This window comes from Megalobrama amblycephala, linkage group LG18 (genome assembly GCF_018812025.1).
Source record: "Megalobrama amblycephala isolate DHTTF-2021 linkage group LG18, ASM1881202v1, whole genome shotgun sequence".
NCBI classification, from domain to species: domain Eukaryota; kingdom Metazoa; phylum Chordata; class Actinopteri; order Cypriniformes; family Xenocyprididae; genus Megalobrama; species Megalobrama amblycephala.
The window spans coordinates 20,790,888-20,811,386 of NC_063061.1; the positions used below are offsets into that span (position 1 = coordinate 20,790,888).

General features: G+C 34.9%; 1 protein-coding gene across 1 annotated transcript; it reads left to right on the forward strand.

Moving 5' to 3' along the window:
• Positions 1–996: 996 nt before the first annotated feature.
• Positions 997–9,322, forward strand: LOC125252922 (macrophage mannose receptor 1-like). The gene is given in 14 exon segments (XM_048166594.1): positions 997–1,114; positions 1,296–1,322; positions 1,508–1,779; positions 1,782–1,893; positions 1,994–2,344; positions 2,430–2,804; positions 2,890–3,264; positions 3,456–3,830; positions 3,923–4,273; positions 4,550–4,918; positions 5,644–6,030; positions 6,183–6,191; positions 8,024–8,103; positions 8,191–9,322. Coding segments are annotated over 13 exon segments (3,162 nt in total). The 5' UTR covers positions 997–1,114; positions 1,296–1,297; the 3' UTR covers positions 8,272–9,322.
• Positions 9,323–20,499: the final 11,177 nt, after the last annotated feature.

A 20,499-nucleotide genomic window follows, 5' to 3' on the forward strand; every position in this document is an offset into this window, starting at 1 on the left:
TAATACAAGTAATGAAATATATGATTACCATTGTAAATGAGTTATTGAATCATTTACTTAACCAATTTATTCAAAAACATGAAATCAATAAGTAGGATCTGGTGCATGTATTTCTGGACTCCCATGTGCATTTGTGGATCTGTTAAAGTTATGGTACTGATTTCACTATGAATGTGAGCTCTCTGACTAGATATTAAATCACATTAAATCAGGATCATTACTTATGATTGCAGCTTTATCTTTGTCAAAATGTTTGGTATTGAGTATTTACAGCTGAAATTTTAGTGCCTCCTTATGACTGTTAACTTGTATTGATTAACACTCACTCTAAAAATAACTAAAAAATGAAACAAATTTACACAGTAAAATACCGTTTTCTATCAAAACAGTAATATTGTAAAAACAATGCATTCTGGGTAATATTATTAGTTGTTTTCGAGAAAGTAACCTAGGCTACTTTCTCGAAAATTACAAATATTACCCAGAATTCATTTTTAATACAGTATATTACTTCTGTATATTACAATGCATTCTGTATAATATTATTTTTCAATTTTCGAGAAAGAAGCCTTTAGGCCTCTTTTCTTAAAACAACAAATATTACCAATAATGCATTGTTTTTATGGTATACTTGTTTCAATGGAAAATGGTATTTTACTGTGTAAATTTATTATTATTATTTTTTTACAGTCAATTTTTTAGAGTGCTGATGGACACTTATTTATTGTTCTGCCATTTATTTGATCATTGTCTGCTATTCGGCCATCTAAGAAGGTCAATATTGTGCAACCACAGAAGTTCCCGATACATTTATGTGTGTAAATCACATAGTTTGACGTAGGCAACTGCGTGGATAAAAATAGAAATCCTTTTCTTTGCTGTATAAAATATAACCTGTTTGAACCAAACAGTATATCCACTAAGCCTCTTTAACCATTATTACTGTAGACTCACTATGTTCTCACAGAGTTCATTTGATATGGGCAGCTATATGATCCAAGTTTCATGATGTCAGAAGGGTTTAAAGAAATGATCCACCCCTACTTTGCAAACCATTATAAATACTGAGACGGTAACAATCTGAAAACGGCCAAGAAACCAAAAAAATCAAAAGGTAAGCTTAGCCAAAATATAATTTATTTGATTATTATATAAAATAGCAATAACATTAAAGTAATATTTATTATTATTGTTGTACTTGTATCCATCAACTAGATGCATTATACAAACCTACCTACAAATGAGGAATGATATAAAAGAGTATTTTGTACTCATTTGTATATATTTTTTCACAGCTATGTTTCCACTGATTATATTATCCGGTAAGCCAAATTTTTTCATAAAGCATTTGATCATCACATAGGTTGCCACTCTATAAATGCATGATTTGGCTTTTTTGTGTGTGTGTGGTGGTAAAATTATTTAATTCTGTTGTCTAAAAAACAGTCTAACACAGATTCATTATGTTCTTGTGATCTAATTAAAATTAAATGTGCCTCTTAAACAGGTTTTATCACCATCACCTTAAGCGTCAAACGTCAGTATGTCTTTGTGAATGAATCCAAGACTTGGGCAGAAGCTCAGAGATACTGTAGAGATAAATACACTGATCTGGCCACTATTGAAAATGAACAACAGACGATCCAGTTATTGGACACAGTGAATGATGATTCCATTGATTTGGCCTGGATTGGACTCTATGATGATCTGAACAGTTGGAAATGGACTCTAGAGGACAGTGATTTCTTCAAGGTGGGAGAGAAAGAATTCAGGAACTGGTAATGAACCCAGGACCGAACAATTATGGAGCACAAAGTCTGTGTGTGTATATGTACTATGGGATATGGTACACAACAAGCTGCTCCAATACACTTCCTTTTATCTGCTATGATGGTAAGCAGTTGATTAATATATAGGACAATGAAAATAAATGTATTATTTATTATTTTGAAATAACCAACTTTGTACTTCTGCTGAATACTGTTTTTCTCAGGAAGACAGAATGCCAGTGGAAGTTATGTTTGGGTTTACCAGTACAAAACCTGGACTGAAGCTCAGAGTTACTGCAGAGAGCATCACACAGACCTCGTCAGTATCAGGAATGAGGCTGAAAACCAGAAGATCCAGTATTTCTTCAGCAATTATTATCATTATTTTTTTTGGATTGGACTGTACAGAACCAGATCTTGGTCAGATCAGAGCAACTCTTCATTCAGTAACTGGAGGACAGGACAGCCAGATAATGCTGGAAACAGTGAATACTGCACTGCAGTGTCATTCAATGACTCTGGGAGCTGGACAGATGAAAACTGTAATACTGCATTACCTTTCATTTGCTACAGCTGTGAGTAGAAGTCTGTCTTAATGACCAATACTGTAAAAAAAAAAAATATATATATGTATGCTAAGATTTGACACTCTCTCCACAGTGTTTTCATTGACATCACCCCGCCAGTATCACTTTGTGAATGAGAATAAGACCTGGACTGAAGCTCAGAGATTCTGCAGACAGAATTACACTGATCTGGCCACCATTGATAACATGGAGGAAATGAACAGTCTGATCAACACAGTTAATGGGAGTTACAATGGTTCAGCCTGGATTGGACAGTATGATGATGTGAACAACTGGAGATGGTCATTGGAGGACAATGATTTCTATCAGGAAGGAGAGAGAGATTTCAGGAACTGGTATCATGAACCAAACAACAATGGTGGGAAAGAACTGTGTGTTTACATGGATTATAATGGAAAATGGTATGATTTGTCATGTGACAACATGCTGCCATTCATTTGCTATTATGGTAAGTACTGTACATTTATTTTTTTCAGATTTGTTGCTGATTTTTCTGTAATTCTGTGCATATTGTTGTATTATTCATATCTCAGATAAAGAAAATGCCACACAGAGTTACATCAGAATCAGTGATGCGAAAACCTGGTCAGAGGCTCGTAGATACTGCAGAGAGCATTACACAGATCTCGCCAATGTGAGAAATCAGACTGAGAACCAGATGATCCTTGAGAGAGTAGGTGGGGGAGACTGGATCGGCCTGTACAGAAACAGGGTTTGGTCTGACCATCAGATTACCAATTATGAAAACTGGATAGCAGCAGTTCCCACATTACCACAGCAACCAGATAATGGTCTATATGATTATGGCCAGTGGTTTTCTCAGCACTGTACTGCCATATCATTCAACAATTCAGGCCGGTGGACTGATGAGAACTGCCTATCCAGCCTGCCTTTCATCTGCTACAACAGTGAGCTCATTTTTACCATTTTTGGTCATTTTTAGTTTTAGACCATATTGTGTTAATTTTTAATATATAGGTTAAATTTGATTAATTTTGGCAATATACGTTAGATTTTATGATTAAATGGGTTCAAATTGACCCCTGTCGTGACCCCTTATGATGAATCACATGTTTTCTTTGTGATTTTCAACTTAAAGGAACCTGCACACATTCTTTATGTACCCGTCAGTATCACTTTGTGCCTGATAATAAGATCTGGACTGAAGCTCAGAGATTCTGCAGAGAGAAATACACTGATCTGGCCACCATTGATAACATGGAGGAAATGAAGAGGCTCATTAAAACAGTTCGTAGGACTTTCTATGGCAAAGCTTGGATTGGACTATATGACGATCTGAACAGCTGGAGATGGTCTCTGGAGAATGCAGCAATAGAAGGAGGATTTAAAAGCTGGTATGTCCAGACACAAGTGAACTCAGGTGGACAGAGTCTGTGTGTGTACATGTCATATTACCGGGGAACATGGGGTGATGTCTATTGCTCCACTGCACTTCCCTTTGTTTGCTATGATGGTGAGAACTGCTAATGGACTTTCTAACAGGTAATTAGAACAAAATCTTCATGATTCCATGATATATCACATATTTATATTGTTTCCCCACAGGAAGAGCGAATGCTAGTACAAGTTATGTGTTTGTTTACCAGTACAAAACCTGGACTGAAGCTCAGAGTTACTGCAGAGAACATCACACAGACCTCGTCAGTATCAGGAATGAGATTGAAAACTACAGGGTTCAGTCATTAGTACAAAGTTATTATTATTCAGTTGCTTGGATTGGACTGTACAGAACCAGATCTTGGTCAGATCAGAGCAACTCTTCATTCAGTAACTGGAGGGCAGGACAGCCAGATAATGCTGGAAACAGTGAATACTGCACTGCAGTGTCATTCAGTGACTCTGGGAACTGGACAGATGAAAACTGTAATACTGCATTACCTTTCATTTGCTACAGTGGTGAGTAGATCATTCAGATCCCAGCAGAGACATTTACCCTCAGCTCACTGAGGTGTCATATGTACCTCTGGAAAGGAAGATTATCCATCTGTGGCATGCATATAATAATCTGGAATAATCTTTTTTTTTTTTTTTTTTTTTTTTGTTGCTTGAATTAAAAACCATGTAGAACATCTGTTCATATTCTGATTCTGTCTTTAGTTTACAAACTGCCCATTCATTACTCTCAGATCATTGATCACTTTTGTACATTTCCATTTTTCCTCACCATGACAGTGTTAGCATCATTACGTCAGTATCACTTTGTGAATAAATACAAACCCTGGACTGAAGCTCAGAGATTCTGCAGACAGAATTACACTGATCTGGCCACCATTGATAACATGGAGGAAATGAACAGGCTGATCAACACAGTTAATGGGAGTTACAATGGTTCAGCCTGGATTGGACAGTATGATGATGTGAACAGCTGGAGATGGTCATTGGAAGACAATGATTTCTATCAGAAAGGAGAGAGAGATTTCAGGAACTGGTATCATGAACCGGACAACTATGGTGGGAAAGAACTGTGTGTTTACATGGATTATAATGGAAATTGGTTTGATTCATCATGTGACAATATGCTTACATTTGTTTGCTATGATGGTAAGACATTTCATTTATATTCAAAATATTATTTTTATAAATCCATCCAATTGCTTTACTACTATTATTTTTAACTAATGCGTTAGTTAATGAATAATACGTTAGTTAATGTATAATGCTTTAACGAGTTAATGTATGCTCGCTATTAATTAAATGTCATCATAGATTAATTCCTTATATTCTTATTAAAAAAAGTTCAGTTGGGTTCTACATAGAACTCTATGGTTCCCGACTCAAGAACCTTTTATGCCAAAAAAGTTCTGAATGAGGAGAAATATCTTAAATGATTGCATGATATTTTCTTGTTTAACAGGTTATTTGAATTTTTTCTAGCGATAAAGAATGTTTACAAGCTATTTAATTCATAATATTTAATTAAAACAGAATTAAAATAATTAAATAATTATTAATAATTAGTGAATTAAAATAAAATGAATTCAAACCAAATCCATAAAATGATCCCATGATGGGAATCCCTAAAAGGTTATTTATATGAAGCACCCGACAGAAGCCATCAGACCTATTATCAGCTGTGTAAAAAAGCAGAAACTGATGCTAAACTAGATGAAGGGCTAAATTGGTTCATATTTTAAATACTATTCGTGGTTTTTCTGTTCTTTTATGTCTAATATTGCTTCCATAAATATGACAGATGTGAGGACAGACAAATTATCAAATTGACTATCTGATTTATTGGCTATTCATCCAGTTATGTTTTACTTTAGGTAAAGAAAACTCTTCTGAGAAGTATGTCTGGGTATCTGAGGGAAGGACCTGGACTGAAGCTCAGAGCTACTGCAGAGAGAAATACACTGATCTGGCCAGTGTGAGAAATGAGACAGAACGTCAACAGATACTGAGCACACGTTATTATTATTATAGCTATAACGTATGGATTGGTCTGCACAGAAACAGACTGTGGTCAGATCAGAGCAGCTCTTCCTTCACATATTGGCTGCCATATACTCAATGGGTTGCTGCACAACCAGATAATGGTGCAAATGTCCCAGGAGAGCGGGGAGTTCAAAACTGCACAACTATGTCTTTAAAATACTTTGGCCAGTGGACAGATGAGAGCTGCTTTGCCAGTTTGCCTTTCTTCTGTTACAGTGGTAAGCTATTATACCTTCTTTAATGAAATAAATGAATAAATATCATGTTACACACAAAACAAGCAAATTGTAAATACAGTAACCTTTTATGCTCTGTTTTCTGTTTGCTTTCTGGTATACACAATGATCATCATATTGACCCACCATTTCAGATGAGTATGGTAGGTAACATTATTTAAATTAATATCTTAATACATCCAATTTTTTTATCTTAAAGGTCAGGTAGGCAATTTCAGAGAGGCTAGCAATTGCCAACTACACTGTAAAAAAAATCCCAGTAAAATTTACGGTAAAAAAACGGCAGCTGTGGTTGCCAGAACTTTAGCGTAAAAAATACAGTAGCAACGTAAAAAAAAAAAATCTGTTAAATATACGGTAAAATAACGTATTTCATTAACTGATATAATGTTAATTTACCAACCTAATGAAGTACTAATATCTGTTTTGTACCTTTATAATACACTGACAGTCACTAAACACAGTGGTGATGAGAGTCACATGATGAATCAAAGTTCATCACAAGCTGAGGAGGACAATACTAATATATAGAAGGTGCACACAGTGTCATTCACACACACACTAAACACCATCATGGTAACATGTATGACATTTAAAAAATGCAATAAACATTAATTTAACAACATTAGATGTAACATAAAACCCTAATGTACATAACATTAGAAAAAAATGAGAAAAACTAAGAAGAAACAGAGTTATTTCAACGAAAATATATCAAATGTGAAGTGTCACGCAGGGAATTGTGGGAATGTCAATTTATGGTTTTTCACTGTAAATTTTACAATAAATTGTTATTTTTCACTTCCAAAAACTGTGAATTTAACGGTATTTTACTGTAAAATTACATTAAATGTATCGTTAGATCTATTACAGTTATTCACCGTATATAGTACAGAAACTTTCTGTAAACCAATTGACAGTTTTTCACCGCAGCATTTTTACAGTCTTTTACTGTTAAAATCACGGTCATTTTTGAAAGCACAAGATCCCACCCTCCCTTTAGAGCGCTCACCTCCTTCAAAACACATGAACGCTCACAGCAGATTCAGTGTCACGAGATGCGCCGTTATTTTACTTCATGTCACAAAGCACATAACATTACAATAATAGTAAGCATAAACAACTCACAGAGCTCTTAATTGTACTGCCTGACTGCTGCAGAATCAGATTCATTTCGGCGTTGATAGTGTTGACATAGAAACACAAAAATCCTAGTCTGAAGACGTGAACAGCCCCATGTAGAATGTCGAGGGTTGCCATCTTGTAATTACCTTTATGACATGGTGAAACACAGCACAAGCTCGTTGTTTTGTTTCAGGAGGAACTGTAAAAGGTGGCTGCTGTTTGTTTGCAGCACTCGGTGAAGTCGATCTGGTTAGTAATAAGTGAAGCTGGTAGTCCTGTTTGTGAGTTGTTAAATCAGATAGTCAGAGATTTAATATCTTCTTTTATCTTCATCTGATTTAATCTAAGGTTGTGGCTTAGATGAAATCAGTCAGTTGTAGTTCTTGTGTTTCTCTTTTCTTCAGTGATTCTGCTTGTTAACAGTAGGTGTTCATCACTAATGCTAAATCATCACTTAATTAATTGCTTAATTATCTCATTAACTTTAACCCTGATTCAGTGTTACTTTAACATTATTTAGAGAGAGACCAAATGTACTCTGAGTAGAGCTGATTCTCTGAACTCTGGGGATTTTACTGTGTAGTCTCATAGAACGCGCTGGTGACGTGTGATGTCTGCACAAGCAGGGTGCGCAGAGGTATGGAAATATATGTTGACAGGCAGGTAGAACATCATATCATTGCATTCGGACCAGACATTTTTTGGTCCTGAGACTTCCACAGAAGATATATGTACATGTTTTAATATTAATTTACACTTATATTATTGATTGCTCAGGGTGTGAAGAGTTCAACCAGCATAACAAAAAAGTCTACCCTACCTTTAATAATACAATTTTCTATTTTCACAGTACTGATGGGACTGAGAGTGAAACTTGAAAGTGTAGAATATTTATCAAAGTCTCAGATTGAAGAGCTGGTGATTATAAAGGTAAAAAAAAAATCACAATGAAAGTTTAAGTAATTAATTAACACCATGTTCAAAAACTCAGAAATATCTTACAAAATAAATTTTCAGCTCCAGGAAGAATTTATGAGACACGGACTTCCCAGCAACTTCACCATGCATTTGAGGAGCTATCGTAAAACCAGCCCATGAGAGGCGAGGACAGCATTCCTGCACACAAAGAAAATGGTTTTAGGTTTCATGTTTTGTTTTGTTTTCATTAACAAAGGTTAATAATTGCTGTAGAACTGCAGTTCATTATTAGTTCATGTTGACTAATGTAGTTCACTCTTGAAACTTATTGTAAAGTGTTACCCAATTTTTTAACAAATATGTACAGATCTTGATTAGAAACAATCCAATATTATTCATACTTTTTGTGGTAAATTTTTTCCTTTTATCTTTTACATTTCTTTTCAGAAATAGAAACTTCTATGCCATAATATACCCTTTTTTCAAAGATTTGCAATTATTTGTATATAATCTATTAAAAAATGTTTAAATTCATTATTGTAGATTGTTTGTATATACAGTATGTTTTGTGTCTGCATGTTTAAACTCACAGCAAACTTTATAAGCTTGTTGTGGCTGTTTGAGTGTCACCATCTGAACATACACAGAAAATGTTAAAAATAAAACAGCATAAAATATTAAGACTTATTTTCAGAGAATATACAGTAAAACTATTTTGATAGTCCACTTTGGACATTCTACTCTCTATAAGTGACTTTGCAACTGCATGTCAACTAACTCTCATTAGAGTATTAGTAGACTACCATCTTAATATCTGCTAACACTTTATTTTTATGCTGCCCAACAGACATTCTACTGATTTTACTGATATTATAAATTTTGTAACTACGTCAGCTTATCCGAACCCTAACACCTACCCTAATTTATAACATTCTACTAATTCTCTAATAAGAGTTAGTTGACATGTATTACAAAGTTACTTATAGTTAGTAGAATGTCTAAAGTGGGGCATCGAAATAAAGTGTAACCGAATATATCTTGAATTAAAATGATTAACCCTCCCAATGCTAATAATTTAGTCAGTTTCGTGGGTGAATAGTATGTAAGCTTGTTTTCGCCTCAGAATAATTAAAAAAGATAATTGCAACTTTTTATCTCACAATTCTTCAGACTTTTTCACACAATTGCAAGTCCACATCTCGCAAGTTCTTTGTTTTTGTTTCATAATGAATTCTACAACATACAGTAGGCCAATTAAAAGTATAATCTAAAATAAGGTACAAAATCTGTCATTGATGGTGGTACCCTTTCAAAGGCTATAACAGTGTAATTTAGATACTAATATGTGTACTTTATGTACTTTTAAGCAATATGCCCGCCTTAGGGGTAAATAAGGTACAAGGTGTCCCTTTTGAAAATGTATAGTACTGCTCTAACAGCTTTTGTACCTTTTTTTCTGCATTGTTCCTGACAACTTATAAAAACCTGTTTTTCTGTGCTGTGAGATGAGAGACTGCTATTAAACTTCACATTAATTTACTTGTGAAAAGCAAAGTCTTTTGTGGGTCACTTTGTGTGAGCACACTAACAGATGACAAACACGCATGCTTTGTACAATCTGTCTGCGTTTTTCTGGCTGGAATACATATCCATCACAATCATCATTTATATTGGAAAACAGAACACACATAGAGAAACACATGGGGAGAATTTCTTTGATCCAGAGGCATTTGTTCAAGCTTGAACCCCAGGCTAATACACTTTTGAAAAAGTCTGCATTTTTTGTGATCACCAACTGAGATGATTGGGGAGAGCAGGGCAGATGCAGATATTATAAGAACAGAAAACAGTACAACAATTTTAGTTTCCCCTTCTCTTTTTTTTATCCACCGATCTGCCCTTTCTTTGTGCTATCGATCAACTTATAAAGTGTCAAATCCAATGCACTTTATCATGCCTGTCTGCTTGTTTTCCAGGCGTCATCTTGAGCAATGGAGGCAAAGTCCTTCCTGTAGTTTATTTCAGCTGACTAATTTGACCGTGCTGTTTTTATTTGCCACATACCTGATGACTGATTGACTTATTGTGATTGGTTGAGACTTTCAAAAAGACTTTTGCTTCAGGCTGTGTTGACACATGTATTCTCACTTTGAAGACATCTATGCATCTGAGAAGGAAACAAAAGTGAAACAAATTCATTGTTACAGATTAGATAGATAGATAGATAGATAGATAGATAGATAGATAGATAGATAGATAGATAGATAGATAGATAGATAGATTAATTGATTGATTGATTGATTCTGAGTGAGTGGGTTTATCTCCAAATCTATCTATACTCTAAAATGCTTGGTTGTTTCAACCCTAATTTGGGTCAAATATGGACAAACCCAACCATTGGGTTAAAACTTTATTTTAAAAATTGAACCCAATGGCTGTGTTTTGTTCATATTTGTCCCAAATTTGGGCTGAAACAGCCCTGCAGTTTTTAGAGTGTAGACAGGAGATAAACCCACTCACTCTCACAAAGATTATATTTCACATCTGTTGCCATCAGTAGGGTATAATGAAGTACATGATGAGATGAAATGCAGAAGAGAAACATGTGACAAGCCAGTTGGTGACATTATTTAGACTGACAAAGAGTATTTGCACAACAGATTGGGCGACCCAAAGCAATGTCAAAACCTGACTGTGTCAGATGAGAAATTAAAAATGACAGACTCCAATATGCCGCACAGAAGGATGGCAACAAATACAAGGCTTTGAGAAAATATGACAGAGGCTCCGTAAAGGAAGCATGGAGCCTCTGTGACAGCATCTTAAAACTCAATACCACCACACAAAGACCACGGGAAGCGTTGCATTATTAAACCTCTAATCACATTCTAAAGCAGCCCTTTGTGCGGGTTTAAGATTCATAATGTGCTCTCAGATTCAATTTTGGGCCAATATTTTCTCAAATCTTACAGGGCAAATCACATAATAATGTGAAAAACAAGCTATTTATATGAACTGAAATAACTTACACTATTGAACCAAATATGCAAGTCTGTCAATATAAAAAAGTTGGCTGTCTAAGAACTTTAATAATATGCTGTAGCCTATAAAATGTTATCCAAATATAACAACTTTGACAGTACTGACCTTTTCATAAACATGCATTGGGTTGCTTGTGTAAAAAGACACACTGACTGAGCCTCAAATGAAACCAAATGAGATTTGCAATGCTCTTCTTACACAAAACATTAAATCTTTAATCATGTACACTATCGTTTTGGAACTACACTGAATTTTCACTCGGAAAGTGCTAGTAAATTTCACAAACAATTACAAAAAATGGAATAAACATACAATTTTGAAGTAGAAAAACTGAAATAGCAACAAGTAAAAGCAAGTTACTTATTTCGCATGTCTTCTATACACAAACATTAAATAAGTAATGTGTACTACACTAAACTTTCCAAAACTTTATACAGTTTAAAGATTATTTTCACTATTTCTTTGGAATCCCTGACTCATTTCAAATCAAAAGTCATATATGTAGGCTGCTGTCTGGCTGTATTACTTCTGCTTTGTGGTCTCTGAGGACCTCATTCCCTTTCTCAGACCCCCACTGATTGAATTTGACTTTGAAATATGCTAAGAACTAATGGAAACAAATGGAAGAGCAGGCAGTACTGTGAATAATGATATTCATTTCCATAGGTTTTTGCTATGGCTGAAGGCCAAAGAGAGCCAGCAGTATGACTTTTATGTTATTAAAGTAACTAGGTGGATGAGGACAGGCCAAATGGCCCTCATTACTGCACAGATCTCAGGCTTCATCTACTTTACTTATGAAATGGTCAATCAACTTAACACAACACATCATGACTAGCACCCCTAAAGTGCATTCAGGGGTGATCTCTCTGAAATGCAGTGACACTGCGACTGTACTGTATATTGGATCAAATACTAACAATTTCTTAAATCTTTCTGTTGTGTGGGATTGATATAAATAAGTGCTTCTGACTTATTTTGTCATGTTGGATGGTTTAACAAAACATACACATGTGCCCCATATGTGGACTTTCCATAGACATAATGATTGTTATCCTGTACAAACAGTATATTCTATCCTCTAACCCTCCCCCAATACAAAACATCATTTATTATGATTCATAAGCTGTTTTCCTCATGGAGACCAAAGAATATTACCATCCTTGTGAGGACATTTTGTCCCCACAACAGTTTTAATCATTTGAAAGCCTTCCCCATCTTCTACAGCTTTTTTGGAGCCCTGGTGGACTTTGAAAAGTACCACCTTGGCTAACACATTAGCTGGTGAAACAAACATACCAAATATGCATATGGCAAGTTTTAATGTTTTTTTTTTTGTTTGTTTCATAACCCTCATGCTGTAAATTTCATACCATCGGATCACGGCAACTGATTAAAATGAAATGAAACTCCATAAGGTTTGAAATGCCACAACTGGTCCCTCCATTTGACTTCTGGGTGGATGGCGTTGCGTGTTTTATGAGGCCTGTCCAGCTTGGTGACTTTGTTTACCTATAATTTCCTCCTGCTGGTAAGGAATCTCTATTAGAGCTTTAAAGGTCAGAAAGAAAGAGCCAAAAAAAAATTCATTGATTACTTAAAGTTCATTTAGAGACGTCAAGACAGGTTTCTAAAGGATTTCGGAAAAAAATAGGTATGTTATTACACACAAACCCCATAGTCTTTCATCTCTGCTGTCATTATATACAGAATAGCATCACAAACGTTCATTTTAAGAGTTGTCTAAAACATTTAACACACATTTCATTTATTGATTAATAATATTGATTCTGTTTCAACAGCTGTTTACATATAGCCACCATGTTAGACAGCTAAAATAGGTGTCAAAACATCAATTTCTTTAAAAGGACAACCACTAAACATTCGTGCATTTCCCACTTTTGGTTAACCAACACCGACAGGGTTGGATTTATATAATACCCAGGAGACCTATAAGTTGCCTTCTCATCATTACCAATGGAAAAATATGTAAAACTTTGCGCTAGCCATTGCATGTTATGTGAATTATATTATACTGTATGTATGCCTGCCTTTGCATAAACATCAGACTTTGCACAGCCAGTATTCCTCAGTGAATACCTGAAAACTCATTGGTTTTGATATGTAAGGGAAATATAATATGTCCAACTGTCCATTTGTCATTTATTATCCATGACCACTGATCTAATTTAAGGGTTTATAATGGTTGGTATGCATTTTTTAATTCAACTTGGTGTTTCTTCCTCTATGCATGGACTGAATATGTAAATCATTCTCTTCTTTTGTATCAAGATGCAGTTTAGACATGTTTTGGCATTTTTTAGCATATATTTAACCATCAGATAAGTTTGTCTTTCTGTGTTTTGATCTTATTATTTATGAATTTTTAATATATACTATATATTTGTTATACATGCCACCTTCTAAAACAAATAAAATAGCCTAAATAAAGCATAACACAAATACAAACAGTCAAAATGCATTTGAAAACTTTTTTTTTCTTCTTCCTTTTTTTTTTTTTTTCTCCATCTGTCTGAGCAACACCATTGAATACAGAGTGGAAGGACGTTTGGGATTCAAAGATTTTGGATTATTCACAGCAAAGCATTTTCATTTAATAAGACATTTTAATCCTCTCAAAAACTATTCAACATCGGAGCCTGCACAATACTTCAAACTTTGATGTGTTCGCTAAACAGTCTGGTGCTTTAATTTAAAATTACAATTGCAAAATAACTCTTTGTATTCTAGAGCCACAACATTTGTTTTCCTTTAAAAAAAAAGACTAGTTACTGGACCATTGGGTATTTTTATTATAGTTATTTATTATTGATATTGGAATATGATTACAAGCCTTTTTGATCACCTTAAAGAATCAGTATTGTTTTTTTTTTTTTTTTCTGGCCTTATTTATTTACACAAAATACAATCATTTTGAGGTGCTTCTAAAAAACAAATGAATTGTCAGAGACATCTAATGTGTTCATGTAAAAGCTTTTTGAGTTTCATTCTCGTGGCACTTTGAAAGCAAACCCCTCAATGATTCTCCTGAGGCTGATTGTGCAGAACATGCTCTCTGGGCCACTACTGATCTCAAGTCTTTGATTGTACAGGGTGAGCGTGTAAGCTCAGAAGATAAAGTTTTTGATGTGTACAAAAAAAAAAAAAAAAAACTGAACGAATTTAGTCCTAATACGGTATTCTCAGTGATACCTTGAGCATCTCTTTACAGAACAGAACATCTGTATGTGTTGAGATGTGATGACTGTGATTTGTTTTTTTTTTGCAAAGAAATGTCTCGGGTTACAAATGTAACCATGGTTCCCTGAGAAGGGGAATGAGACACTGCATACTAGGATGCTAATGGGAAATGACTCCGACATGGCCAGTGTCTGAAGCATGTGTCAAAACACAACAATGACATTGGGCAGCGACAGCCCATGATGTCAATACCAGTGTGACCAAAGGATAAATAAGGCACCTGTAGTACACATCATCCACTTCTTGTCTGAAGGAGACATGGGCAGGCAAGCCTGAAGCATGGCAGCAGTACGCAGTGTTTGAATAATGCAACAGAGAGCAAACAACAAATCTTTCATGAATGCAGGTTCAACCCTGCAAATAAAACTCCTCTAAACTGGTATTCAGCTGGTCTAGCCAGTCTTTGTTTTTTTTTTTTTTTTTAATACAGCACAAAGGGCTCTGAAGGACTATACACTGTAAAATAAATAAATAAATAAAAATCTATATAAAAATGGGAAAGGTACTGGTCATTGCCAGAACATTATCTGTTAAGTTTATGGACATTTCCCAAAATACAACACAATGCAATACATTATTCAAAATAGTGGTAAAACGCTTGTGGAAAAATCAATAGAGAAAATCCCTTCATATCAACACAGTACACTGGGCCCTGTTTTAACAGACTTTTCTAGAGTGTAGATATGAAATGCAGGATTTCAGTTATAACCGTCACTGATTATGTGTAATAGAAAAAGATAAGAAGGAAAGAGAAAAGACATCTCATTGAAGCAAAGGCAATTTTACCCCTTTCATAACATAAATTTTGCTGCTCCCGGACAGAACCTTATCGAAACAGCCAAGAAATAATTTGGAGTCGATTGAGTTGATTGTCCAAATCACATTACTCTCTGGAGGCTGAGCTTGATGAGCGTTTTTTCTTTCTTCCAGTTGAGCAAGGAACAAAATCTCATTAATACAGAAGAAGTGAAGAGTAGATGCCTCAGGGCTTTGCATTTTAGCTAATATCTGATTTACACCATGCATAAGTATGGTAATTTCAACTTGGTGATTGGTGCCTCATACTACAGAAGGTGATCGCTCTCTCCATCTCTCTCCATTTTTCTTGTATTTCTGCCCTCGCTGTGATGCCTCAATGTGTTTAACATTAGGCTTACAGTTTTTTTTTTTCTTTTTTCTGATGTTCTTTGAAAGACATTTGCCTTCATCACTGCCAGGGTGGAATTAATTTTGTATTTTTATTTGTAGCCTTTTCATGCATAAATTACAGTAAGTTGTTTTTCTTGCATTCATGAGATGCGTTATTATAGCCTTATATTATACCTTTTTTCTCAGAATGGCTCCGTTGTCAAGCATTTCAGAATACAGAAGCACTTAAAAGCAAAAGCTAACTCATGAAAACAGGTGTCTCATCCCACATTCATCTTCTCTAAAGCAATACTGTTTTACACAAAGCATTCTACCCACTGCAAAGTGACCTTTTGAAAGGAAGCCACCTGTGGATTTGCATGAAATCCATTAAGGAATGGAGACTATCATAATGAGGACTCTCCATTGAATTCTATTGTTTTTATCCTGAGCTAATCCTAAACCTAGTCATGATGCTAACCTTTTGGCACTTTTTGATTTTCATTAAGACATTATTTAGTATAGTTTTAAGGTCATTATCAATTGGCTGATCCTCACAAAGGTCTCAACAATTCAGCCAAAATCTGACCCAGTCACACATCTAATGGTTAGTTATTAGTAATTTGGTTAATGTTTAATTTTGTTTAATGTTTAATTTGGTTAATATTTAATTTTAATTAAACCTGTGTAATGTTGTGAAAGTTACTCATATTCAGTTACAACTAAAGCCAATATTTTTAGATAGCATAACTGATTATAGCTAACTTAAACAATAAGCTTTCTATTGTCATCATTGTTGCTGCTGAAGCCAGTTTAAAATGACTGCAATATTTCCAGATAATATAAATATGTGTAAGTATTTGTGTTAAAAAGTCTCTCCTGTGGTATTAAATCAAGCGCTGGAAATTTGAATGTGTCCCGGAGTCACCAATTGCTTGTAGATATATAGCCACATTCATGTGTTTAGCAAATAGATGGTTTAAGATCATTTCCTTCACAGCTTGATTAATTCAGTTAATAAGTTCAGTTTTGTGAGCTGCCACAATGATTACAGGCCAAACAGAGATGGTAATGAGCTATTATATTGAGATTCATCCTGAAATATCCTCTTACCTTCAGCTTCCCAAGATATAAGCCCATTTGAAAGAACAGCTACATATTACTCACTCTTAAAAATAAAGGTTCTTTATTGACATTTATGGTTCCATGAAGAACCTTGGTATCTTTCCATTACACAAAATGTTCTTTATAGTGGAAAAAGGTTACATTTTTATTTTTTTTTACATTAAGAAAAAATGGTTATTTTAAGAAATGATCACTGAAAGGTTCTCTGAAGAACTGAAAATGGTTCTTCTATGGCATCGCTGCAAAACAAAAAAATTCAAAAATTCAAAAGTTCAAGAAAAATTTGTTAACTACATTGAAGCGAATATGGCAAGACAGGGTATACGTGATTTCACCAAGTACAACATGTTCCTGGATCAACACCATTGTTAATCCTGGAACAACATTCAAATCAACCAATCAGATTTGAGGGACAAGTTTAGGCTTACAACCAGGGTTAGGTGCTTCTACATCACACTGTAAAAAAATCCCAATAAAATTTACGGTAAAAAACCGGCAGCTGTGGTTGCCAGAACTTTACCGTAAAAAATACAGTAGCAACGTAAAAAAAAATCTGTTAAATTTACGGCAAAATAACGTATTTCATTAACTGATATAATGTTAATTTACCAACCAAATGAAGTACTAATATCTGTTTTGTATCTTTATAATACACTGACAGTCACCAAACACAGTGGTAATAAGAGTCACATGATGAATCAAAGTTCATCACAAGCTGGGAAGGACAACACTAATATATAGAAGGTGCACACAGTGTCATTCACACACACACTAAACACCATCATGGTAACATGCATGACATTTTAAAAATGTAATAAATATTAATTTAACAACATTAGATGTAACATAAAACCCTAATGTACATAACTGATTAGAAAAAAATGAGAAAAACTAAGAAGAAAATATATCAAATGTGAAGTGTCACGCAGAGAATTGTGGGAATGTTTTTTCACTGTAAATTTTACAATTAATTGTTTTTTTTCACTTCCAAAAACTGTGAATTTAACGGTATTTTACCGTAAATTTACATTAAATGTATTGTTAAATCTATTACAGTTATTCACCGTATATAGTACGGAAACTTTCTGTAAACCAATTGACAGTTTTTCACCGCAGCATTTTTACAGTCTTTTACTGTTAAAATCACGGTCATTTTTTACACTGCAGTAGAACAGGAATGTTGCTCCAGGATCAACAAAATATGTTGATCTAGGAACATGTCTTACTTGGAAAATAACGGTGACCGGCAAGACTAGTGAAAATTAGTGTATGCCATATCTCGGACGCCTCTTCTCTTCTCCTTCATCTATCTTAGTCTTCATTTGTCTCACTGATTGATTTGACAGTCTATACCCATAAGGCACGGCTGTTTTTGACATCATTCATTAGTAAGCTGACTGCCCACTCTTCATCTTGATGGTGTCAGTCTCTGCTGCTCAGTTTTGACATTTAGGCTGTTTTTATGTCCCTGTGAAACACGTTCAGTCCATCAATATTATTCTGATGGAAAAAGGAAAATATGAGAGGTCTGACATTGAGATTCATATCCTGCTCAACAGTGTTAATCTTAATTTCAAATTCATATTTTATATTGGTTATTATTCCTTTTTGCATATTGTGTAACATCAGTAAACAACAACAACAAAAAAATACTTTTATTAACATTCATGTGTACTTTGAGAAAGTGACTCAAAATCAGCAGTCCTTCAAAAGCATTACAGATAATGGATCTCTTTCTACAGAAACAGGTCGAGTGAATCATTGCATTGGCTTTTCATCTCTTCACTTTGATTCTTATCTATTAAATATTCTGGGAGTATGAAAACTGCCCAACTTTATGGTTTTATTTATGCATAATACTATAAAATCTGAATACCAAAACAGACCATATCATCAGCATAGGCCAAGAGGACAAAGCAGCACTGCAACATTACATAGTCCTCAAAGAGAAAAAGGCTATTATATTCTGTGGCTCAAGTGAGCTGTGGTTCACAACTGCTCAGTGAGTCCATTTCATATTAAAATATTCCCTCTTTCTGTCTTCCAACCGCACACTGAGTTCCACACATCTGGTTTTTGGCCTCCACAGAATCCCTTTATGTACTATGTCATATAGGAGGGAAACTTTCTGAGCCTTCAAGAATATTGGCGGCTCTACCGCTTCCAACAACAGCCTCAGATGGAGTGAGGTGTGGGATTCACTTCTCACAAGCCATTGATTTCTTCTGTAACACCAAAGCAATAGTTTGAAACATAGATGAGGCCGTGTTTAGACTGCTAACATGACTAACAGGACTGATTCAGGCTGAGCTAGATCACTATTGTCTGAAATAAAGAAACCACAGCAGGCCTCAGCAGCAGGTCATGTTACCACTCTTTATAGAGTAAGTGCACATAACCTGTCACACAACTGTATATGCACAGGTCAGGTATAACATTATGACCACTGACAGGTGAAGTGAATAACACTGATTATCTCTTCATCACGACACCTGTTAGTGGGAGGGATATATTAGGCAGCAAGTGAACATTTTGTCCTCAAAGTTTATGTGTTCGGAGCAGGAATAATGGGCAAGCGTCAGGATTTGAACGAGTTTGACAAGGGCCAAATTGTGATGGCTAGACGACTGGGTTAGAGCATCTCCAAAACTGCAGCTCTTGTGTCCTTGAGTGAACTGGCAATGACACTAAATGCCAATCCATCCACACATTGTGAGATTTTGACTGCTGCGGACTCCTGACTTATATATCAACACAGTCAATTTAAGCTTAGTTAGGGTCAAAAAAATATTACTGCCTAAGGAACGAAAAGCATTGAGTGAGGAAAGATAACTTTAATAAGTCCCACCTCTGCGCAATTACTTTGTTGCTAAATGCTGTCATTGTGCACATGAAGAACAGCAGGCAATTATTTATCTTAATTTAATGGGATTCCACTGCAGCAGGTTTTCAATTTGGGCCTGAGCGGCCGAACATAAAATTTTAATCTTGCCTCGAAAATTGTCCACGAGAAACAGTAACGTCCAGGCACAGAGGTGTTATAATGATGGAAATTCTGTTTTAGCTGACAAAAAAGGTAAGTAAAAATATCAATTAACTTTGAGGACTAATATAGGCAAAGATACATACACATGCAGACATAAATATCCAAGCAGATCTTTTCAAAGTCTTTTGTGGTTGTTTTGGCGATATATAATTTTTCTCATTTGAGATGCCTATGAAAATAGTGGTAGAAGAAAAATAATGAGCTGACATGTAACAAACCACTACATGCCACCTATTGTAAGCATGACAAAAAGAAACTGAAAGAGAAGCCCGGAAATTTCATCCATGTATACTGTAACCAGCAGGATATTCATTAAAACTTTTGTCATAAGTGAGAAAAAGTAACCAACTGTGAGCGCCCTGCTTGCATTTCACACATAGTAACCGAGATGGCAAGTATTCATTAAGTGACAGTAAGAAATAGACTACAAGATCAAAAATAAAGAATGGTTTTACAGAAATTCTGCAAATAAGTAACAGTATATATTTTATTTATATTTGTTCTTGGTGTGAAATGAGAACATCATTAATGTTACATAAGAGTCAGCTGTCACACTTTGTACTCCAGCGAATATCACTCAGGGTGGGTTTATTTTTACAGTCAGTATACATGCCTTAAAATCATGGCTACAAAGGAAGAAAAAAAATACATTTCCATCATTATTAAGAAAACAACATTCAGGTCATTTAATACACTTTTTGAGACAACATGCCCCAATTGTGGGTCATGTTATGTCATCACACTGTATGGGGTAAGTTCCCATAAAACAGATGATTTTTTTTTTAATGTCATTAAACAGTGATAAC